This window comes from Apaloderma vittatum, unplaced genomic scaffold (genome assembly GCF_000703405.1).
Source record: "Apaloderma vittatum isolate BGI_N311 unplaced genomic scaffold, ASM70340v1 scaffold24044, whole genome shotgun sequence".
Taxonomy (NCBI): domain Eukaryota; kingdom Metazoa; phylum Chordata; class Aves; order Trogoniformes; family Trogonidae; genus Apaloderma; species Apaloderma vittatum.
Genome location: NW_009713578.1, coordinates 26962 through 51083, shown reverse-complemented (window position 1 = coordinate 51083; position 24122 = coordinate 26962). Strand labels below are relative to the sequence as shown.

Sequence of the window (24122 nt, the reverse complement as noted above, 5' to 3'; positions counted from 1 at the left end):
AAGCAAGGGAAGAAAAGGGGGATCGAGCTGCTCGTGGACCTTCCCCAGGCTGTGGTCACGCGATGCGGGGGGTGCAGGAGAGGCACAGATCCGCACTGGGGCTCTGGATGAGATCCTAGATCCGCACACACCCAGATCTGCCCCTCGCCCCACGGTTGGCCCATTCGGCCGTGGGGCATTGGGATCCCTTGGTCGCTGTTTCGGCAGAGCCAAACTATTCTCTTTGCTGGTTTTGAAGGTTTCCCAAGTCCTTGTTTTCCAAAGGGAGGATCCTCCTCCCCACATGAGAGCCAAGATGCCGCTGGTGGAGGGGTTCATGCATCCCTCACTGCCTTCATGTAGTGTTTACCGTGACCCTGCTCCGTGTTATGGGCTGGATGAGAGGCTCCAAGGCCAACCCTTAGCAAACCCATCCACGGCTTCTTCTTACACGAGTCTCTTTATCCACAGTGGCATCGAATCCTCCTTGCATTTCTGCAGCAGGGTGTCTGGAGAGCCTGAGAACTTGGTCCCATAGAGCAATAATATGTGGTGGGGTGCAACTAAAAACCTCAAAGAAAGTGGTATTTTTTTTTTTTCCTAATGTAAGACCCTTCTGCCTCAGGACAAAGAGAAGCTACACTCAGAAATGAGCAAAAAAACTCAGGGACTGTGCTTGGAGGGAGAAGAACAAGCATGGGGTGTAGTGCTGCAGTCATCAGGGCTGGGCTGTGGATCTGCTCCTGACAGCAATATTCCATCTCTGGCAGCTGGTGACCACTTCTGGGGTCTTCACTTTTCCCTGGAGCATTACAAAGACTCGGAGCAAGCCATAAAGAATGACCTGAAAACTACACAAAATGGGAAGGAAGCCTATTCCATTTTATTGCATCTATTAGACCTATTGAAAAGATGGCTCAGAAGTGGCTTGATTGCCATGACAAACACCTACACGTAGGAAAGATTTAAGAGACCAGACATCTCTTTAACCTACCAAATAACAGCAGAGTGAGACCTGGGAACTGGAAGCCAAATCTCTACAAATGGTGTCTAGAAAAAAAGGCGCATAATTGCAGCAGAGAGAAGTCAATGGTAGGACGTGTCACTCGCAGCCCAGGTCTAGACTTCACCAAGTATTTCCTTGCTAAGACAAAGGTGAGGGGGGCTGACTGAGTGAGGGTGTTTGGTTGCTGCTACTCAAGACTTGAAATATCGAGGTGGTTCTTTCAAAGCTGGAGATGCAGAAATCTGCTCCGACAGAAGCAAGATGGAGCAGGATGAGCTCCCTGCCCAAGTCGAACTCGGTGTCAAACCCAGGGAGCACAGCTCACCCTGCTGAATCACTGGAGCTGGGCGATAACAACGAAATCAGGAGAGGGCATTTGCCAAAGAAACAAAATCCCACCCATGAAACTCCAGCCTGCCAGGATGGTGCGGAGAGGCTGAGACCCAGTCCCAGGCACAAGCCAGCTCCCAATACCTACCAGTGCGCCCCAGCAGATCATGGAGATCTGCTTCTGGCAGGGCCCGCTCTGCCACAGGATTAGCTCCCAGCAGTTTTGCAGCAGAGGATGCGTGCGTGCACCAGGCAGGGCTGAAGTCACTGGATGCAATTTCTCTCCCCTCCAGACAGGATGGAGCGTGGCAACGACTGCCGCCGCCTTCAATTGCATTTTCAGTCCCTAAAGATGGGAAGTGATAGCCTTGCTCCCATTTTTCATCCCTGTAGCCACCTCCTAGGACGTGAAAATGTTCTTCTGTCGCTCTCCCAGAGTCCCCACCTTGGTGAGGAAGACCCCGGACAAGTGGGCTGGACAAAGGCAGGCAGAAATCAAGAAGCAAGCAGAGCCTGGGGGAAAGAGGGAAGCGACAGAGCTCGCAGGCAGCAGCCAGCATCTGCTGCAAGTCTGCAGCTACCACCAAGCCGAGACTATTTTCTTCCCCCTAGACTGAGCAGGGTAGAAAGGAGATCCTGACTGCGTGACAGGATCCTGGCTGCATGAAACATCACACCTGGTGCCTTAGCCACCCAGGTGGAAACTCACATTTCCGCGACCAAGCACGACACGTTCCCGCTCCAGCGCTGGGTGGGCACATCCATCCCCAGCAGCGCCAGCCTGGTGCCTCACTCCTGGCGCCAGCAGCCCAGCTCTGTGACCAGGCTATTACACACACCCAGACACCACTGCATTCCTCGTGGTCTCCCTTTCTGGAGATGAGCCTGTGGTTCCCAGCACATCCCCGCTTTGCTTCACACCTCTCCAGTCATATCCACCCTTTGCCCTTCCATCACCAACCTGCAGCTTCCTCAGCCTCTAACAACCAGTGCTGCGCATGCTATTTTGCAACCACGAGGCCGAGTCCTGCCAAATAACCGAGGTTTGCTGGTTTTCCATCACTGGGGATCTCGACGTGCAGCCCCAGAACTGCTTACGCCAACCCCCGGCGACAGGCACGTGGCGTGATGGAGAGGGAAGGCTGGAAGGGGAAGAGCATTGATCTGCAGCTTAGCCTTCCAGCCCAGGGGAGCCCTTCCTACATAAATATTTGCCAAGCAATGCATTTGTGCCTGTCGATGGCTGTCAATAGGGGCCTGCAAGTGCTGTTATCTGCGGAGCTGTCATTCCCAGGAACTCGATCCAAACGGCCCTCTCCACATCTCAACTGACAGCCAAATTATTTGTCCCTTTTTCATGTGTGTGCTGCTCGCACAGAGCCTGTCCCCCAACCACGGAGCACCCTGGGGTGCAGGCGGACCCGAGAAAAAGCCCTCTGAGCTGGCAGGTGGCACTGAGGCTCGTCAGCAGAGCCAGCACGCTGAGAGTTAACCAGCTCACACGCACACAGAGAGCTGTCAGACAAAGCCGTGGCCTGGATGCCTCCTGCTTCCCTCTGCTGCTTCCATCCTCAGGCTCCAGTATCTACCTGCCAGCTCTGGCAGCAGTGGGGAAAGGGCTGGTGTGGACGGGCAGCGTATGCCAGGTGGGACGGTGCCAGCCAGGGCTGTACCGACAGGCCAGAAGGATGCTGCTACGTTACCGTGGAAATGGTCAGCTGTTTTCCGTCTCAGGGCCTCCACCGTCTCCTCCGTGTCCGCCCACTCCAATACCAGCCTCCGGCCGTACAAATGGGTGCTGTGGCACAGGGCGTTGAACGCTTTCTGTGGAATTAAGAGAAAAAAACCTCAACACAATAATAAGGGAGAAAATAAAAACCAGGCTCACACGAGGAAAAGCAAAGATGTCCCTCCCTCTGCCCTGAATCTGAAAGGCCACCAGACTGCTTTGAGCACTTTGCTCTGACGGGGCAAGATTCATCTCCATCAGAGGTTTTGACTCGCTCATTTATCTTCTACGTACTTGCAGCAGAGCAAATACCCATCGCTGCTGCTGGCGAGGGAGCCGGCTGAAACCCAGCCTGGCAAGCAGCTCAGGGTTGGCTGCCACCCTGGGGATCACACCTGAGCTGGGAAAGCCGCAGCCTGGGAAGACTGTCGAGACTTGGGGCAGCCCAGGGTGGGTCAACTGCAAACCAGGACCCTCACAGGCAACGCAGCCTTGTACCTCTACATCCACCTTCTTCTCTGCTGGCACATCTGGGCTGTGCGAGTAGAGATGTTCTTTCTGCCCAGGGGCAACAAGTTTGAAAAAGCACAAGCTCGCCGGGGAAAGCTGCCTTCCTCTTGCCAACCGTTTGGTGACGTTGGCCACAGTGGCTGCAAACGTGGCAGAAATGGAAGGCAGCGTGCAAGTCCTCTTTTTGCCTGCAGTGGTTTTTTATGTGACAGAAATCCAGAGGTTTCCTCGTTGTTATGTCCTGCTTGGTAACGTCCGTACAGCTGTAATCTCTTGCTGATGTTGAACACACGTGTGCCGGCCAGCACAGTAGCTCAGATGGCTTTCCATGCCTACAGGCAACCAGATAAGCATTCAGGAAACAGCAACTCCATCCAGGGAAGGCTGACTTTGTCTTTATTTCCCACAGACTTTCAAGGAAATCCAAGACTGAGCAGGACTGGGCCCATAATGCAAATACACAAACACGCCGGTCAAATATTTTCATCCCCCAGGGGCCCACAAAGTGCTCCACAACAACACAGCACGTGGCTGGGCGCAGGGGCAGAGAAAAGCAGCCCCAAATTCTGTTTTAAAAACTTCAGCTAAGGCTGAGATTAAGTCAGGTTATAGGCTCTGCAGACTCGCATCCCTGGAACAGGACCCCAGAAATGTGTCCTCCCACCTGGAGGCTCCCAAACCAGTATCAAAGTTCTCCTTGAGAAGCTCAGCCCTCTCCTCCGAGCCATCGGCTAAAAAGGCAGTTTTAAGCCACTGCAGTTGTCCCCAAGGTCTCTGGGCAAAGGGACTCTTCCTGCAAGAAGCTTTGTCTTCCCACACCTGCTCCTCGGCAGCCAGGACCCTGACTGAGCCGCCGGGTTACAAAACTCAAAAAAAGCCCCATTTCCAGTGACCAGTGCTCAGCAACTTGTGTAACCCCCTCCTTCCAACTCGCTTTCACTCATATAATCCTCATTCATAATAAAAAAAAGAGTAAGGAAGAGTCCCAGCCCCACCTGCTCTGCAGCATCACAGAGACTCCCCATCTCTGCCAGCTCCCCCAGGCTGACCCCGGAGGGGGTACATTCCCCTCCGAAGGGCTCTCCAAGCCTGGCTGGTGGGTTTTTTTGCAGCTACAGCTGTTTTTATTTGCCGTGGCTGTTGTTTTAAAGGCCTATTTTCACTTGGAATGGTATCCAATTAGCAGAGCAATGTGTTGGCTTAAATAAACACTCGGGGGGAGGTGGCAGTAGGGAGTTGTGATGGCTGTTTACGTTGGCACAAAAAGCCGTTTCCAAAGCCTGGCAAACAACTGCAGCTCTAATCGCCGGGTCTCCTTCGTTAATTTATACTTTTTCATTTCTCACTTCTCACAGCACAAGGAGGAGGAAGCTTGGAGGACAGTATTGGCCCCAGCGAACCTCGCCAAGCTCCGCAGCAGGTCATGGAGGAGGGCAGACCATGCTGAACATGTCCACGATCACTTGGCTCTCCACTGCTCTGAGAGGAATTAAGACTTTTCCAGCTGAAAAAAAAAAGGGAAACCCCCAATGACTTAAAGGACAAAGGGCTGAAGGGAAGAAATGTCATGCCCATACATCCGTGCTGCTGGAAATCTTCCACATAGAGGAGGAACTTTGCCACTGCTGCTACTCCAAATGAAAAGATAGGTATAGTAAAAATACATTTTTAATTACATGAGAATTATGAAGCGAGGGCAAGCAGGCTGGTGTTCAAAGAAAGTGGGGCTGGCAGCGGGAGCTTTCTTGAGGTGCTGTTTTTCCACCTAAGGGCCTGACTTCCCATGACACCTCCTTTGAAGACCAAAGCATCCAATGGCCAGAGGTTTGCTTAACTGTACCTGCACTAGGGATAAAAAGAAGTGTGGTGTCCACTCACCCGAGAGAGAGAATCACCAGAAAACACCTCTCACTGCCACAGCTTCGCTTCACCCTACACCTTTAAGAAGCAGGGACCCTCCACCGCACGAGGTTTGGTATCTTTAAATGCTGAAAAAGGATGTTAAAGCAGCTGTATTTGGCAACACACCCACTGCCAGGTAACATCGAAAGCTGAAGAGCCCCGGCAAACCTCCTCGCAGGTCTCTTTTGCTTTGCAAATGCTTTAGGGGTTGTGTGAAAACCCTACGGCCTTCTCCACCTAGAAAATAGGACACGAGTACGCTTAAAAAATGTCATTTCTGAAGCCTCTCAAGAATGATTTTGCAGAGTTTGGCTTGAGCTTAACGTCACGGCTTGGCACAGCAGGATTCTGTCGCGAGTGAGTAGAGCTTGGGCAGAGCCCAGGTGGTGTGGATGGAGAGGGGAACAGAGCAGGGAAAAACCGAGAGACGAAAGGGAGAGGCTGGAACAGCAGTTTAAAACAGGGATTCAGAAAGGGAATTTCAAAAAATTAAGGGATGGCTGATAAATTCATAAGAAGCCCAGGCTGCCGGCACAAGACAGAAACCTCTTTGGAGCAGGGCACGCTGCGTCAGGGCATTGGAAAGGCAGAGATCAAGAGACCAGACCGTTGCGTTCGTCACCCCCAAGTGCTCCAGCTCCCTCCCTAAATGCCGTATTAATTTGGAGGACAGTGCTGCTCTGCCTATAGATTCCCCCTTGCCCTATTAAATACCCAAGCCAAAAAGCCTCTGGGCTGGATTCATTACAGGGACAAAGGGTCAACAACATTAGGAGACTGACAGATTTCCCTTCCTTGCAAGAACCAGTCCCAACTGAGGATGCTCTCTGCGATGCCAGCTGCACACAAGGATTTTTCCTTCCATGTGTGTGCATTTTATTTTTTTTTTAAGTTGACTGTCTTTCCCCCAATGGGCAATTTCTATTTGGAGACCAGATGTATTTTTATATCGACAGGAAAGAAGAGTGGAAACTCGTCTTCCAGCTAACGGTTCAAAAATAAAAACAATCCCACAACAATTCTGCAACAGGGAAAGTCAGGAAACGTGTCAAATGGTCAATGCTTCCTTAACTGGAGTTAATTTGTTATTGCCAGCAGATCACAGTCTCACTTCTCATCCCCTAACTTCCACGAACTCCCAGCCAGTGGTCAGCTGGCATTGGAGATTTCACAGAATCACAGAATTGCCTAGATTGGAAAAGACCCTTAAAATCATCGAGTCCAATCATTTAACCTAACGCTGACAAGTCCAAAACCCAAAGACCTGCCCAGCGGGTGTATGAAGATCACTTTGTCCCTCCCATCGCTGCCTTTGACGTGGGTTCCTCCCTGTCTTGTGGCTTCGCACGTGTGCGTGCTGTGATCACTTAAACGCCTGCGACACAGAAGAGGGAAGGCTGCTAATTTCACCTGATGGTGGTGTAACACTCCCAGTCGAGGTCCATCCATCACCCTGGGAGCTGTCAAACGACCCAAGAGCCAGCTCCGGCTGCAGACGTCACTGTGGGAAAGCTGAGACTGGGGCTCTGAAGGACGAGCAAGGGATGGCGAGAAGATGCCACCACCAGCAGCATCCTGTGCCCTGCCTGGATGTCACCTCCCCTCCCGTGATAGCACCTTTCTGCAGGGCTGGCTCTCCTCAAACTGGTGGAAGAGCATCAGGGGAAGCAGAGGGGACGAAACCCAGCACGATGGGACAGGTCTGCAGGCACAGAGTGAGGGAGCCTCACATTTCTGTCCTGGCTTCGGAAAGCCTCCACGTGCGCTCCCACAGGAGCCGTGATCGTACCGAGAAAAAGACAAACACGGGAGGTCACAGGCTTTAAATGCCCAACAAAGCCACCCTAACTATTCCATTACAAAAACATCATGTTTTATAAGATGCTTATAAGCGATTTCCAGATTACCACTCTGAGCAAAAACGCCATTGATAGGCACAGCTATTCAGCTCAGAGGTCTCCAGGCCCACTCCCCTCCTCTCTCATTTCACTTAGCAATAAACTCTAAGCCAATTATGTCTGTGTTTACAATATTCAGGATCCTATTCATCAATACACAGCGCATCCTTTTCCAGACGGCCAATGGAGTGTACTTGATGTGCCACTTGTGAGACAATTAAATCCCTCAAAGCGACGAGGGCAGGAAAAAAAGAGAAGGGGAAAAAAAAAAAAAAAAAAGGAAGACCTGCTTAGCTGGAAAAGAAGAAGCCCTCCCAGCCCTGCGTGATCTTCCGCAGCGCATCCCGCTCCCCGCTCGCTCACCTCCTGGGGCCTCTGCCAGCTTTGGGAGCCGTGCCCGGCTCTCTGCCCTCCAGCTGCCTTGTCAGCGATGGATGCATTTCCTACCACTGCGATCTCTATTTGTCCATCACGGCTGGAATCAGCCTCCGAGGAGCAGGAAAGGGATGAGAGGCAGACCCTGAGCCTGTGCCCTGCTTCCTCCAGAAACCAAGGCGAGAAGCAGGTGCTGTATCATTCACCCCCAAATCGAGCAGCAGTAAAGAACCAGCCAGGTCCCTGCCTGCACCCTCCCATCAAACGCTTCCAGTTTCCTCGCAAAAAGATTGGTTCAAAAAAACCAAGAACAAAGCCTGAACGACTCTGGAGGGAAGTCGAGGTTAAAGCAAAGCTGCCCGGAGCTGAGGTTTGAGCAGAGCCCCAGGCACAGCTCACTGTGCAGGGAGAGGAACGATGCTCCCGGGGGACTCGCTGCATCCCGCGCTGCCCCCCAAGGGGAGGACGAATGCTGAGCAGAAGAGAGTTGGAATTAGGATCAATACAGGGCCAACAAAGAAACTCTATGTACTGTGTTATACGGGAGGTCAGGCTGGAACGGATGATCTAATAGTCCCTTGTGATCCCGGATCAATGAATCCTGTCTAAAAACATAAACATAGGCTGTGCTTGCTCCTCCCCTCCTCCCTCCTTCATCTTCATTCAAGGCCTTGAAAATTCAGAGCCTCAGGGAGCCAGTGGAGCCATGTGGTCCCTTCTCTTTAGCAAGAAGATCCTCTGACTTGTGCTTACAACCCTTCCTCTTCCAGACACTGTGCAAATCGCCAGGAGCCAGCCCACTCTGCTCCGGTGCTTGCCCATCCCTTTGCCCAATTCACAAGTACCACTCCTCTGCTACACTCACTCCCTGACAAACACCAGGGAGTCTCAAAACACCCAAAGGAACTGAGGAACATGGGTCTTGCATGGTTTACAAATCAGTAAACAGCCACGATATCCAACACTCCCCCTAAAACCAAGGCAGCGGTGGAGGTGGGACACGTCCTCAGGTTTCCTGATGTGCTAACGTCGGGCCAAAACCATCCCTTCTTAACCTTGTTTCTGACAAACCTGAAAAATAAGCCCTTGTCCTTCTACATTACATGCATTTTCAGCCATTTTACTAGTTGCACCAAACTTACGCCCATTACAGCTTAGGTTGAGGTTTCTGTCATGTAACCTCCAGCGGGTGCCCCGTGGTTTTAGCCTCAGAGCGGCTTTGCTAGCGAATGGTAACAGCCTGCCCCACATCTGGGCTAAGCCTCAGTGGGACAGGACTTCCAGGCTCCCTTCCTCACCTTCTGCTCCAAGACCAAGCCAGGAAGGTGGCAGAGGGAGAGGAGGACTACAGAATCACAGAAGGCTGGGGGTTGGAATGGACCTCTGGAGATCATTGAGTCCAACCCCACAGCACATCTCACCTTGGCATCCTGCTTGGTGAGGAAATCCACAAACCCAAAGCCTCGGTGGGATCCTGTTCCTGCCATTTTCTTGGGCAGCCGGACGGTCTTCAGCTCTCCAAAGGTGCTGTGAATTAGAGAGAGAAAAGCAAAAACATTCTGAGATCAAGGGAAGAATCATGATTTTACCACGAACAATGATTATTACTGGTTGCAGCCCCACGTTGCAGGCTTGCCTGCGCTGAGCACAGCCCCACGGGACCTATTCTCTTTCCAGAAGAGCTCCTCCATCCCCAGAGGCTGTTACTGGCTCCACATTCACAAAGGTGTCGTCCCTCTGCTCTGCAGATGCTGGGTATCATTTTAAGACTGGATTTCCTTGCTCTAAACGCTTCGCTTGGGTACCTGCATTTCCCATCGAGCAGCCAGCCGTGTCTTTCACAGGCTGGAATAAACTGGTTGTATTTAACCTGCACAACAACCCCCAGGCCCAGCAGCTTTTCAGACAAGTTTCTGAGTGTAAATGGGATGGAAAAATCAGGAATGTGGTTAAAAAAAAAAAAAAAAAAAAAGGTAGGGCTGGCAGCATCTGTGCTCAGCCACGACCCAGCACAGAAACCTTGTCACAGCGTGCTTGTCCCCAGAGAAAGAACTTGTCACTTGAGCACCAAACATTCCACCAGACTGGACCTCGTCCAAAAAAGCCTGAAAAGAGACCCAAAGGCAGCCCTCGCTCAACACCCCTCTCCAGTGCCATCCCCCGGAGAAATTCCAGGACAAAGCCGACGCTTTCTCCGCATCCGAGCTCCCGCTTCCCCTTCTCCTCCCCTCCCCTTACACCCGTTTATCAACCACATATGCACAAACTGCAGGCAATAAATATTTAATGTGGACCAGGGTCTGAATAGATGTGTTATTTTATTTGAAAATCTCCACACACGCATGCATACACAAAAGGAGCCTGGGATGCAGCAGTGCCAAAGAGCACCTGGGAATAAACACAGTAAAGGCCATAAACGCTCTTGTGAAATGATATAAGCTAAATCCTGGGAGTTAACCTGGTGCACTGGCAGCATGACCAGGCATTCATCTACCCAATTTCCTTAGGCAACGTGGTGTGTAAATGTACCATTATGAAGCCTCAAAATGAATCCGCACGTCTCCTCCTCGGTGCTTTCCCTCCCTTCTCTCCCTCCTGCCCTCTTGGAGCTACGCAAACAAACAAATCAACCTGAGCGGAGCCTCAGCCAGCGAGATCCTGTAGGATCCCTGTAGGATCTCAAACGCCTCGGGTTAAAGAAGAGGTAACGAGAGAGCTCCTGGCCCAAGCCGATGAGCACCTTAGCTAGGCAAGGCAGCCGGAGGGTGGCGTGGGCAGGGGAGCGCTTGCTCCCATCTGCTGCTCTGTGGAAAATAGCAGAATATTTGCCAAAGGGAGGAGGTTGCAGAAAACACTCACTCTGTGTCCTGAAACCCCTTGTGTCTCCCTTCGACACCGAGCTCTGATGTACAGGATGGGCGAGGAGATGCTTAGCAAGAGCAGGACGGGGCCCAGGGCAAGTTGTGGTGACCCACATCAGCCTGGGCACAGACAGAAGAAGCTGGTCCTGCCTTCCTCCCTGTCTCACAGCGAGGAGATGCGTGGTGGGGATGCAATTCTGGCATCTCCCAGGGAGAAGGAGGTCACCTGTGCCTGCTCCCGGAGTGACGGGTCTGTAGGATGAAGCTGCAGCTCCCAACGGAGAGCAGGCAAAGCTGGGGGGCTGAGGAAAACCGAGGGGCACAGCACAGACAGGGCTGACCCCACCGGGGCCGCGGAGTAAAACACCCTCCCCCCCACTGTGGTGCTAATTAGAAACCACAACACAGCAATTACCAGCCCAGGAGCTGCGAATGAAGTGGAGAGCTTGGGCCTTTAATGTTCTCCTCTCCAGCGCCAGGCAGAGACTCACACCTCTCTTTTCCAATTATTTCCTCTGGATTTAGGGGGAGAGAGGCAGAGGCGGAGGGAACCCAATTACCCCCTGCAGTGCCAGGTTCCCGGTACTGGGGGAAGCCGGGTGCTGCCGCGTTTGCTCCCGTGCCAGCTCGCATTGCTGCCGCAGCCCTCCAGCTCCAGGATGGCCACACACGGGTCCCAAAGCCACAGGAGCAAGGATGATGGAGAAAAAAAAGGGATGGAGCTCAACGACTGGGCAAAGCCTGAACAAAACGACCTGGAAGGGAAGAAAGCTTTTATACAGGCTGCTAAGCTGCAGCTCACCTGTAAGATCCCACTGAGCTGCTTGAAAATGTGCTTCCCCAAGGGTGGGCATGGCTGCGGAGGCAGGGGGCTCACAGCAACCCAGACCCAGTGTCGCAGCCACCTCTTTCCAGCAGGCAGTTCCAATGGGTGCAAACCGAGCGAAAATGCAGCGCACACCCCAAGGACGGGGGCTCCTCTTGGAGCTGACCGCTCTCTCTGTGGCAAACTAAACAGAGATTGGGAAGCGCTGGTGCCAGATCTCGCGAGGCGCAGTCCTGTGCCAGGCTCCTCACCCCAAGCATGATGGTTTTCAGCAACATCCCCAGAGTGGGCAGGAAACCTGAGCGGTTTCTGCATTTTTACCCACCGGCATCCCCATCTTTCTCCAAGCGCTCCCGTGCCAGGGCTCAGCCACAGCACCAGCACTGAAGGACCTGGCGGTTGCGGGAGCGAAGTCCTTTCCTTCTTGAGACACCATTTGTTTGCCGTCAGCCCAGCTTAACTTGGCAGAAGACTGTAACCTCCTTTCTGGCAAGCTCTGTCCCCGTCAAACCCACCTGGCCTGCGGCTGGAATTCTGGCAGGGGCACCTCCGCAGCTGTGTGGCACCACACGGGGCTGGGATTTCATCCGTAGCGCAGCAAACCCAATCGTCTTGTGCAAGCAACCTGCCCGTGGAGCTGCTCACAACTAATACAGGTGGTTTTGCAGTGCCTGTGTGTGTGGGGAAGCGCAGAACCTGGCCACTGAGGTGGCAGGTTTGCACAGCCACCCAGGCACACAGCGGCTCCATCACTTCCCAGCTTCCCTCCCTTCATACTCACGAGAAACGGTGTCTGACCAGCGTCAAACTGGGGTCAGGGCTTGGAGTGGAGGGCAGAGCACGTGTAGAGGAGCGGGGTGGGCCTGGAGGACACAGCTCTCCCAGGTTCCCTCTGCCCGTGCTCCCCGCCGGCAGCCTGCCAGCTGGTACCCCACCCTCGCAGTCGCTCTCCCAGGCTTGGCAACGTTTTTGCACCGTTGGCTGGAAGGGATGACAGCCCCGAACAAATGTTGCAACTAAGATATTTCCTACACGAGATCCTTCGCTTCCTGCCAATCCAGATTTACTGGGAAACCAGTAAAAGCCCGTATCAGCCTTGGCTGAGCAACAACCCACATGGCTACAGAATAAAGACAGCCACAACCCTTTCCTTGACAAGGCACCTGTCCCAAGCTCCACAGAAACACGCCATGTTCCCAGAGATGCCAGCGTGGACATCCTCTCCCTCCCACTCGCAAGGGATCCAGCTCTTGTATGTGGTATTGCCAGATTTTATCCGCTCTCCCAATGCCTTGGCAGCAATTTCAGTGGGGCCGCAGCCATCCCCTTGCTTCCCTGGCTGAACAGAGCGAAGAGAAGCAGATTTCTCCTCCATGCCGCAAGACGTACGCTGCAAGCTGGCTGCAGGTCAGAGGAACATCACTCCTTGGGATTGTAATTATATCCTTCTGGCACAGGCCAGCTGGGAGGCAAGTCCTTTGCCTGCTAATTATAGGACATTATATTGCTATTAAACAGAGCACACTCCAGCTTGGTAGACAACACACTGCTCACTTGGCTTCGCCTGTTTACTAGAAGGTGCTTGTGCATCCCCTCATCACCACAGCCAAGCAGCCGGAGGGCAGAGGAGCACGGGGATACAAGTGGTCTCCAGGAATCCTCCTCTGCCAGCACAACACCCAAGTTCCCACCCTGCAGCACCTTCCCCTTCCATCACCGCTCTCCTGCCACAGGCACAGCCTCAAACCCGCCACACTTCCACCCCAGCACCATCAGGCACGTGGCTGCCACCAGCACCAGCTTCTGCCACCGACTCCACCACCTCTTCTCGCAGCTCCTCTTTTCCTGCCGGGTTTTGTTTGAAATTCTGCCCCCTGCATTTAAACCGCAAGCTCCTTGGGACAGGCAAGGACCTGTCCGGCCCTGATCGTTACTTTCAAGCCCCAAACGCAAAGATTTTTTCATCTTGGTGCACCGTCAGCTACAAGCTGATCAAGGACTCTTGGATTGCCAAGGGGAAAGCATAACCGACACTGCGGATCCATGCGATGGTGGGAAAGACCAAGTGCTGCCAGAAGAGCAGATCTTCTTGGAAAACAAACGGACCAAATCACTCTTAGGTTTCTCCAGACATATATAGATGCCCCACTGCATGGGGCAGTCCTAAACTCCTCTCTCTGCCTTAAATCCCTTCAAGAAAAACAAATAGCAACAACCACATTGAAAAGCTGATCATGAAAACCTCTAGCTAAGTCGCCGACCTTCTCGTGAGATGCCATCTACTGCCACCATCTCCTCCTCCTCTCAATGCCTTCTCATCTCCAAGTCCTGACACTGCCTAAATCCCCCCTTTGTGGCTGCTGGCAGCTCTAGGACAGAGCTCAGGCGAGTGAGCCAGGCAGTGTAACCACTCATCAGAAATGGCTCTGGGCAGGGGACACCGAGCCCAAAAAAAGGGACAGAGGTCCTTCCCTTCCTCGCCACACCACCTCTTCCCCAGCAGCAGACTGCAGCCACACGTTCACGGAAGCGTTTTGCAATGGTCATTTTATTCCCTCCCCCCCAACTAGGACCTTCCCTCCCAAAACAAATTACCTCCCTACCAGTCTCTGCTTCTGTGCCAATTTGCTGATTACAGAGGGAGGAGGAAAAAAAATAATAAAATAATGGTCTTTTTTTCTTTCTTCCACCTTTAGGAACGCAAGACCCTGGCAAATGGTTTTGCCCCTGGGCTGAGCCGTGGCCAGTTCCACCCCCTGCAGGAGAGAGTTAATGAAATACACAGCGGAAGGTCCCTCCTGCCTCCCGCTCCAGGACTTCAGCTGACTCCAGTACAGCTAATCCCATTACAAGAAAATAACGTGGATAATTCAAGCTAATGAAATCGTTACAAGAATGTGGACAGCCAGGGGTGGACATTCAGAGCCAATTTAACACTCCTTGGTGTTGTTATCCCCAGCACAGGAAATATCTGAAAGGAGGAAGGGAAATGAGAGAGGGAGAAAAAAAAAAGCCCTCCTCCCTTGTTAGCTTAAATCCTGTTAGAGAGTTCAGGAATTAATCTGCCACCTATCTCCCCTATTACCATTATCATCATCATCATCATCAATAACGTCTCCTCGGTAACCTCAGAAAATGAGCAGACGAATGCGCGGGAGGGCAAGGCAGGAGCGAAGCCTCCAGACAACTGAACCAAGGGCAAACTGCTTCTGCCTCCATCTCCAGCAGAGCCAGCAGATGACGGGTGAAGGAATTTTGCAGCAGACCAGGTGTCCCGATGGATCCCCAGCACAGATGAAGCGATGCTGGGATGCAGCTCCTCACCACCGCAAAGCCGATCCTTCGCTCCCAACGGTCCTGCTGGATAATAAAACGACCGGCAAAACCCCTGTGAAAAGCCGGCACGCAAAGAGGATGACCACATCCGCGCCTTGTTCTTCACTACACAGATCATCAGTTTTTCAGCTTCCTCTCCTCTTTGCCCAGGAGCATCGTCTTTGTTTGGAGGCCTCTGGATCTGCTGCTGCAGAGAAACAGGGTTTTGCTTTACGCAATTCCAGTTCAGCGCCAGCCTCGTGCTGCTGGGAGAAGTCCCATCGTTTTCTTTGCTTCCAAGCGATGGATCCCTTCCTGAGGCATTTTCTGGGGGGAACCTGGCCATGCTGCGGAGAGCTTGTGGCAGCAGGTGTAAAGGCAGGCTGCCCTCTTCGCCACTCATACTGAGCTCAGCATTTCATCACGAATTATTCTTCTTGGCATCGAGCGTCTGCAGGCAGGAGCTGCAGGTACCTCCTCCACGCCACCCGAACAAAGTGCAGCCCTGTCTGCTCAGGGTCGGAGCTGTGGGAAGCCTCACCACGACAAGATTTCAGTGCCAGCCAAGCCGCTATTCCTCCACTCACGTGGGATCATGAGTGTTCAAATGCTTCCTGCTTTTTCAGCTGGATACACGTGCCCTCCCAGGGTGGTGTGATCTCATCCCAGGCAGCATACACAGAATCACAGAATTGTTGAGGCTGGAAAAGACCTCCGAGATCATCAAGTCCAGCCTACGACTCAATACAGCTTTGGACATCACCCCAAAACACCTTCAACTCACTGCCTGGAAGCTTTAACAAACCACCTGACAGGGCACCACACAGGGAAGTGACGGGGAGAGACTCCCAAGCCCAGGGATATCTTTGAAACACAGCTTCTGGAATGGAAGTGCCTTTTGCCATGATGCGGTGTAAAAGGCTCACAAAAATCAGGAACGGCATTTTCAAACCAAGAGGATCTCCAGGTCCTGCTGAGGCAGAAGAGAGCACCAGCAGATGCTGCAGCCCTTGAGTTACTGCTAAGGAGCCGGCAGCGATGCTGAGGAACAAAGCAGGGACCGACCCCGGGCTCCTTTTCAGCTTTGGTTTCCCCATACGGGTGACTCTGCACCTCTCCCATTTTTCCAACTCGTCGTCTGCAAAGCCATGGCTGCTGTCTGCCAGCCTCACACAGACACACACCGCTTCAATCAATCCACACAGGCAGCAGAGAGGCTTGTGATTTCATGGAAAAAAAAAAAAACCAGACGGTGCAACGCGAACATTGTTGGTACGAGAGAGAAAGTGGAAGCCCCACAGCAAAAGCAGCAGAAAAGCTGGAAGTCCTGCCCAAGGGTGACAAAGAGAAATCACCTAGGGACTTCTCTTGGATGGGAGAATCGAGGCCAGAGAAAAGGGCATGAGGAGCACGATGCTCTGTGGGCTGCGGTGACGGGACACGTGGTGTCCAGCCTGGGTGGCCGCCCCCTCCCTGCCCCCCGTGGAGACTCTGATGTGTCCTAGGGAGGAACTTTCCACCTTTCTGCCACAGACAGCCCAAGAAACACCTTTCCCTCCCTCTTTCCCAGGCTCGATTTCCACTACACTCGTAGGAAATCAACAGCAGCCAGATTCCCAACTTACATTCCCCCCAAATTCGGTTGGAGGAGACAAATGCCTTCCAAAAGCAGCCCTGCCCAGGGCAGGGGACGGGAGGAGCGGGACCAGCCCCCCGGGACGTGCCCGCCACTGTTGGATGTCTCCGGGATGCTCTCTCGCGAACACATCTAATTACATCCAGACAGCGCTTTCGGCACACCTGCCACAGCAACTGTTTATCTTGCCGACGACTTCAAGAGCATCGTTTGCAAAGTTTGCTAAGGAAGGAAAGCCAATTAGCATGTCGCCAGTCAGGCACAAAGATTCTCTCCATTTATCTCCGCCGTGGCTGCTCGGCAGAGGACCCTTCGGTGCTAATTCCCACCTGCTGCTCCCCGCGCCCCACGTCTCTTGGGCTCCTCCAGTTGGAAATACGCAGTCGCTTTCTCCGAGAAAAGACCCGAAAGCAAAGCGGGGAGGAGGGGGTGGTGGTGGAGAGTCAGCCCAAGCCCATACTGGGAGATGTGGAGAGGCCGTGGGGCAGAACCTGAGGTCCAGGAGGTGAGGAGGACTGTTGTGACACACGTGGCAGAGGGTCTTGCCAACAAAATGCACATTTTACCTCGTTTTTTTGAAAACTGTGAATCTGGGGAAGAGGCAGGCACCATGCTGGTGGTGGAATTAAGCGATGCTTTGCCACAAATATACGTCAAAAACATTTTCATTCTGGTAGACACAGCAGCCAGGGTGATGTGGTCTGTCCTCGTCCCCACACCTTCCCTCCTAGATTCCCTCTCCAGCCACCACACAGCTTAAGGCTGAGCCAGGACTCTCTTCCACCTGCAAGTCTTTACATCTCCTACCCCTCCCTTGTCAGCTCAGTGCCCATCTGGGGCCAGGAGTCACCAGGTGACTTAAGTTTCACTCGGTGTCCCACCACACTCCTCACGTCGAGGGTGACACTGGTCCCAGCTCCAGCACGTGGAGGAAGCCCCCGAGACCCACCTAGAAACCAGCCCTGGGGAAGCTGGTCCAGCCTTTGGATTGTTCTCACTCCTTATCTCTTCCAGAATGCAGAAAACTAATCAAAGTTTAGCTCTTTTAGGACTCAGCAAATTTTGGACCAGATCTTCAAAAGATATTCAGATATTCGATACCACAAATATCGCCAGTGCCAGAGTCTATATGGACATGGATGCTCTTCTTCCAACCTCAATCTACCCACAAGACTTCTGCTACCATCAAGTCCCAATTTTTTGAGGATGGCTCAGCCAGCAGCAGCCTCCCTGTCTGCTATGAGGACAGGCTGTGGGAGCTGGGATTGTTCAGTCTGGAAAAGAGAAGACTTCAGGGGGACCTATGAGCTGCCTTCCAATACCTGAAGGGAACCTACAGGAAGGCTGGGGAGGGACTTTTTACAAGAGTGTCCACTGATAGGACAAGGGGAAATGGGTTTAAGTTGAAGGAGAATAGATTTAGATTGGACCTTAGGAAGAAATTCTTCAGTACGAGGGTGGCAAGACTTTGGAATAAATTGCCCTGGAGGTGTTCAAGGCCAAGTTGGATGGAGGCTTGAGTAGCCTGATCTAGTTGAGAGGCGTCCCTGCCCGTGACAGGGAGGTTGGATTAGATGATCTCTAAGGTCCCTTCCAGCCTAGGCCAGTCTAGGATTCTATGATTCTATGAAGCAGGATCATATTTTTGATATCTTTGGCCCCAGACCAAAAGGGACCTTTCCCCCCTCCTCGAGATGCAAGACCAGAAGGCGGCGGCTGTTTCCCATCACTTAAATGGCTTGTTTAAAAACGCAGCAAAACATTTTACCCCTCCTCGATTTATTTTCCTTAACAGTTGCTTATGAGGGACCTTATCAAAAGCTTTCCGAAATTCCAAGTAAATTAGTCATTAGGCAGGTTTTCAGAACAGTAATTAGGCCACTCCATGCCCCTGATGTATTATTTACCTGAGAAGATATACATAATTAGGGCTCTTCTTTATAACTGGTATTACACGCACTAAATTCTACTCCAGTCTATCGTGTAATTACGCAATTAGGCTGCATGCTAAACAGAAAGAAACCAATTCTGAAAACCAAGCAAAAAGGGAAAAAAAAAAAAAGCCAACAGTAATTATTATTTTTTAAATCTTCCATCACCAGCACAGCGGCGGGTCTTAAAATTTTAATATCCCTCCACTTAAGCCATTTTTAAACAGGTGCCGCAACCAGGTTTGGTTCCTTAATTTTGCCGCATTTAATCCTACTTTGCGAGGTTTAACGTCGTGCAAGAGATTCAGTTTCCTTAAAGAGATTTACTTTTAAAGGCTAATGTTAAAAGGGGCCTTTCCCTTCCTTGCTCGGCGCAGATCTGCTGGTGGAAGCGGCACCGCGTTGTCTTGTGGCCTCTCCCCACCGTTCCCCCGGCTCCTCCCGAACGATGATTGTTTTTTCAGCAGCCTCCTGGCTGGCAGAGGCAGACAGGCACAGGAATTTAGCCCGACAGAAAACCACCCTGCAGCCTCCACGTGCTTTTTGGCCAGAGGGAGGGACGTGGTCACCTCCAGATTTTCTCCTGCTCTGACTGCAAAGAGAGATCCAGCTGGGTGGGGAGGTTATTTTTTTTTAATCTCCCTATTGTTATACAACTAGTGTAGAGTTGAGATCAAGGCAACATCGCCCAGGACTCACCCAGCCCGCTGACACCTCCTGGAGAAGATTATCCACATTTGTTTTCAAGCTCTGAAGACAAGGATGAGAAGATTTCCTTCCGAAACTTTACATCTCAACACTCGTAATTTCCAAGCCAGTCCCCACGGTACGGAGTGGGCCTGGGGAACACCATAAGCTTCAGAACTCCCAAGTTGAATTAGCACTGTTGGACCCGAATCGAACTGGGAAAGGGAGCTGGGGGTTCAAAGCGATCTGCTGGTCCACAAAAGGTGCGAGATGGTGGCTTAAAGATAACAGCTCTTGGACACATGGGACTGAAGAGGTCACCCAAAACCAGCACAGGGGTCAAAAAACTCACTCTAACATTATCGAGGCTTTGCTGCTGCTTATGGAATCGTTTAGGTTGGAAAAGACCTTGAAGATGATCGAGCCCAACTGTAAAACCTAATGCTGGCAGGTCCCCCACTAACCCGTGTCCCTGAGCACTGCATCTACCGGCTTTTAAATACCTCCAGGGATGGTGACTCCATCACTGCCCTGAGCAGCCTTTTCCAACGCTCAACAACCTTTTGGGTGAAGAAATCTAAATCTCCTCTGGCGCAACTTGAGGCCATTTCCCTTTGCCTTGTTGCTTCTGGATGCTACAGCAACTGTTTTTATTTTTTTATTCTGGGGGAGACAAGAGACATTCCAAGTATAGCAGAGAAAGGAGCAGCTCTACTAGGACAAGCGTAAGATGGCTCCTCTTGAGCCTTCCCCAACCTCCAAGGACCACGTCAGGACCAAAGGACAGCTTCTGAGAGCCCCCTCCCACGGCGGCTCTACACCGAGATACACACAGGGCTGCAGTCCTGACCCTTATACCCCAAACCTCAGGAAATCTCAATCCTCAACGAGGGTCTCCGACGCTTGCAAAGCCTTTCGCGGAGCTCACGCTCATAAGCCGCAATTCTCCTCGCACGCAGCACCTTGCTGGACCAGGGCTTAGGAGCCACCAAGTCACTGCGGTAATCGCCAGCGGGTCAGGATTTCAAAGGAACCCGCAGCTCCACCAGCGCTGAGATTTGGGGGATTTATCTCTCCTGGGCTCTTTGGAAAATCCTGATCAGAGCGCAGCTCTGGTCAAAAAATAAGTTATGCTAAAAATAGTGCTCACAGGAGGGCCCCAGTACAAATCTCCGCTCCTTTAGGACTCTTATGAGTCAGTTCGTTTCAAAGACAAGAGGAAATGTGTACAACTAGCAAAGCAGTAAACACAGAAGGGAGATCGAGTCATGCCTCCTGGGCCCCCAAAGGGGTAGCGAGGGCATCTTTGGGAGAAACCTGCCTTGCTATTAAGATACTGGCTGAAAAAAAAAAATAATAAAAAAATTCTCAGGTTCAAGTGTAGAACCTCCTGCACTGAGCTGGAGGAGAATAAATATAGAAGCAATGAGATATTTATAGGCAGACGGCTATTTTAACACAGCTTTGCTTTAAAGAGAATCCTTATTTAAGCCCTGTCCCTCGTAAAGCTGCAGGATGACTTCGAAAAATAACCAGATTAATTATTTTCATCAGGAGAACAGAGAAACACGTAGGGGAGATCAAACGCATTAAGGAAGCGGGAGCTCGAGTGAAGTGCTTCTGTTCTGGTGACTCAAATCCAGCGAGGGCAGCGAGATCTCCGGAGCGCAAGCGAGGCTTCCCGAGAGCCCAGCCTGACCACATCTAAAGTCTGCCAGGGACCAGAAGACGACGAAGAATTAAAACACGAGCACACGTCAGCTTGTCGTACCCCCCGCGACCGGCACCGTCCTCATCAGAGACGTGACTGACAGCAAAACATCGTTTTTTTCCCATTGTACCTTAAAAGCAACATAAGCAGAGGTGTATCACTAGAAGCATTGTATTTATGCCGATAACTGGAGGAGCGGCTGTTGCCCAAGCATCGATACTTGCTCTTGCCTCGCTTCTGGTGTGCCCCGTCCTTCCTCACCCTTTCCCAGCCTGCAACAACAATGCCTGTTAAAGCTCAGAGACCACTTTACGCAGTGGGACGTGTCTTTACAGCTTACTTGGAAAACTCTTGGAAGGCAGCGGAGAGATTGCAGGGTGCGAGCATTATCTGAGCCATCGATGAAGCTTTACACCATTTCTGCAGAAAGCTCATCACTCTCCACCCCTTGAAAAAAACTTGAAAAGACTAGATGAAGAGAGCAACCACCACAACCAGCAAAGAGCCTCAGAGCCCAGGATGGGAGTTGACAGCTGGCTTGTCCACCCACCAGACTTCCTGGGCAAAGAAAACCACCATGGAAGTAACTGCTTGTGGGGTTCAGTTGGGTTTTTTTTGTTGTTTCCTTATGTTTTAGCATTGCAGGGCTGTGCTGCAACAACGGACGATCGAGTTGAACAAGCAGGAGTGTGCGTGCCCACGCGTGGGGAAACGAAGCCCACGCTCCTCGGTGCTGACCCAGGGCCAGGCACACGCATCCCACCGCTGCAGGTCCTCCTCGTGGGGATGGACCTTTGCAAGGGACAGAGTGAGCCACCACGGGGCATTTCCCACCTCCTCAGCAGAGGGAGATGTCCCAGGGGTGGGGATGCACCTCCCTATGCCCAGCCTCTCGCTGTATCGCTATGCAAACGCCAGCGGCTGCGAACCCTGCCGATGCAACCTTCTTAATTTCATAAATAGACTTTGACGAGGTTAAGGGGCCGCTTCAGCGTTCCCCATCCCCCTAGCTCCAGGCCTGCCTGCCCTCTCCCAACTTACAGCCTCTCCAATAAAATAAATTAAACCACCCAACAAAACCACAGACAGCCGGAGCGTTTTACAGCTCTGCTCTCCGTCAGGAGCGAGAAAAAAAAAAAATGTAAAAGAGGCAGGACAGCTCAAAGGCAGCACCGAAGACTGAGCAGGGCAGCTGCAAGCTCTCGCCATCATCTCCCTTCTGCTGTTCCCCCCTAGGACCTTCAGGAAGGCTCATCACAACGCTCTGGGTGTTCGCAATCGATCGCAGGCAAGAGCAGACGCTTGTACCTCGCTGACAGATGCCATCAACGCGGCCCGTCAGCCGCAGGCTTGCTGAGAAGGTGAACACGAGGTAGAAACGAGGAGCTACAGAAAAGGGAAAGAAACCAGGTTCTTCTGCATCTGCCAGCAACACCTGCACTGGCTGACCCGAACGAGCTGTAACGCACGCATGGGTGCCGAAAGGAAAAAAGAGAGGCAACGACACCTTAAAAATAACATGCTGGGGCCAGATTTTGAGAGGCAACAGACAGGTGCAGCTCTGCGAGGTGGCACGCGAGCTGCCGCGCTCCTGTCAGAGTTGAGGGACTAAGCGTGGTGGGAGCAGGTAATGACTCCCCAAGAAGAGATGCTCTTCTCGAATAGAGGCGCTTGCCAAATGATGAGCTCTGCTCTGACTCCTGTACTGGTATCAAGCAACAGGGCTCAGAAAACCACCTCCTACCATCACCTGTCTGCCTCCGAATGGCCACAACACCCCACGTACCTCCCAGAAGCAATGACTCTGCTTCAAGTGAAAGATCCCCTCCATGGGAAAGGGCAAAAGCTGGTGCTAAGAAGCATCGCTGCAGGCTGATCACCTACAACGTGCGGGATGACAGCCAGCTGCTTTAGCCCTGCAAAAAGGGGCTCAAAGAGCTCTCACACACCAGAGGACGGCCTTTTTGAGGAAAAGAAGACCTCAGAAAGGAATCAGAGCCAGGAAAGTATGAGAGGTTTGATTAAAGAAACAAAGAGTAACGCCTGGATTCATAAATTCACTGATGTTTTGTAAGCATTAGAAAGACTCAGCTGCGGGTATTGGAGGTTGCTGACGCTGTTGGCACAGGATTTGCCACTCCCAAAGGTGCGGGACGCTGCGGGCATGAGACTACAGGTCCCTCAGGGCTCATGGGACTCCCCAAGGTTTACTACAAAGGTTTTTAGTCTCAGACAGCACAGGCCATCAGCTCTCTGCTGTGAGGAGAGAGCTGCGTCTCTTAACGTGCCCTTTTCTTCTCAGCTCTGCAAAGACAGGGAGACCCGAGCTGATGCATTTTGCCAAGTGCTGCGAGAAGTGTGGCCACAGGGTACATGATGAGAGAAAAGGGGAGGAGACCATCCTTTCAGCCTCAACCCACAGAAAAAAAAGAAATAAAAAATACAAGAGTACCTGAGGAAAAAAGCTGAGATACCTTCTAGGGATAAGAATAACAAAAACTGCTGGGGATAGAGTAGGATCCCTGCTGCTGGAGAACCTCACAGCTGCCAGCCAGGATGGATTTGGGACCTGTAAGAGTCCCAGCCCTACCTTGTGTAATGGCGAGGAGTCCCCGCAGAGGTGACAGCTCTGGCAGACACGGCGAGGAAACAGCTGAAAAGGGGAGAAATCAGAGCAGAGGCAGTGGCAGGCGGGGAAGTGATCTTTGCAGGCAGAGCCAGGCTGCGCTCGCTCCCGTTCCGAAAGGGAGGCAACCGGTTAAAGCCCAACTTTGAAGCAGCACCCAGCTGCCACCAGGTAGGGCAGGGCAGGCTGGCAGCTCCCTTCCCTCCTGCCTTCCCTCCTCCAGACTTCCCCGCTGCAGCAGACCTAATTTCATGGGGTTTTTGCAGGAGCAGCGGGGTGGAAAATGATCATCGGGAGGCGGCGCGTGGCAAAGCAGCCCTTGTGTTCCCCAGATCTCCCTGCAAGGTGAGTGGCCCCAGCCTGGCCCCGCTGGGTCGGTACCTGCAGGAAGGACTGAGGTTACCAAGGAGCTTTCCAAACTGAAGCTGTGGCACGGAGGGGGGACCCACGTTCTCCCCCCTCCTCCCCATCCCCGTCACCCTCCTGGATGCTGACGAGAGAGACAGCGCAGTCCTGCGTGACAGCGTGAAATTAATATGATTTTGGGGGAAGCTGGCAGTGAGTAATGAGCATCTGAAATACCTTATCTCCACCCCCTCGCCTCCCCGCTCCTCCAGACTCTTTTAACCCTTCAGCGGCTAGCACGGCAGCAGGATCAAAGGGTGGGAAGAGTAAGACCTAGGTTCAAGAGAACCAAAGAGGGGTCACCTGGCAACTGAATTTGCAGGGTAAGGTTTGGCAAAAATCTGGATAGCGCTGTCTGCACCAGCAGAGATGTCCAGATCCATGCTCCTGGGCTT

General features: G+C 52.3%; 1 protein-coding gene across 1 annotated transcript in view; it reads right to left on the bottom strand.

Annotated features, from left to right (window-relative positions):
- Positions 1 to 3018: 3018 nt before the first annotated feature.
- RBM19 (RNA binding motif protein 19) overlaps positions 3019 to 24122 on the bottom strand; it is a gene marked incomplete at its 3' end in the record, with an annotated part of 47843 nt that continues 26739 nt past the window's right edge. Inside the window, exons 21-22 of the mRNA XM_009868434.1 lie at positions 9151 to 9256; positions 3019 to 3139 (exon numbers count right to left, since the gene is read on the bottom strand). Of these exons, the coding sequence (XP_009866736.1) occupies positions 3019 to 3139; positions 9151 to 9256 (227 nt within the window). The remainder of the gene's footprint in view (positions 3140 to 9150; positions 9257 to 24122) is intronic.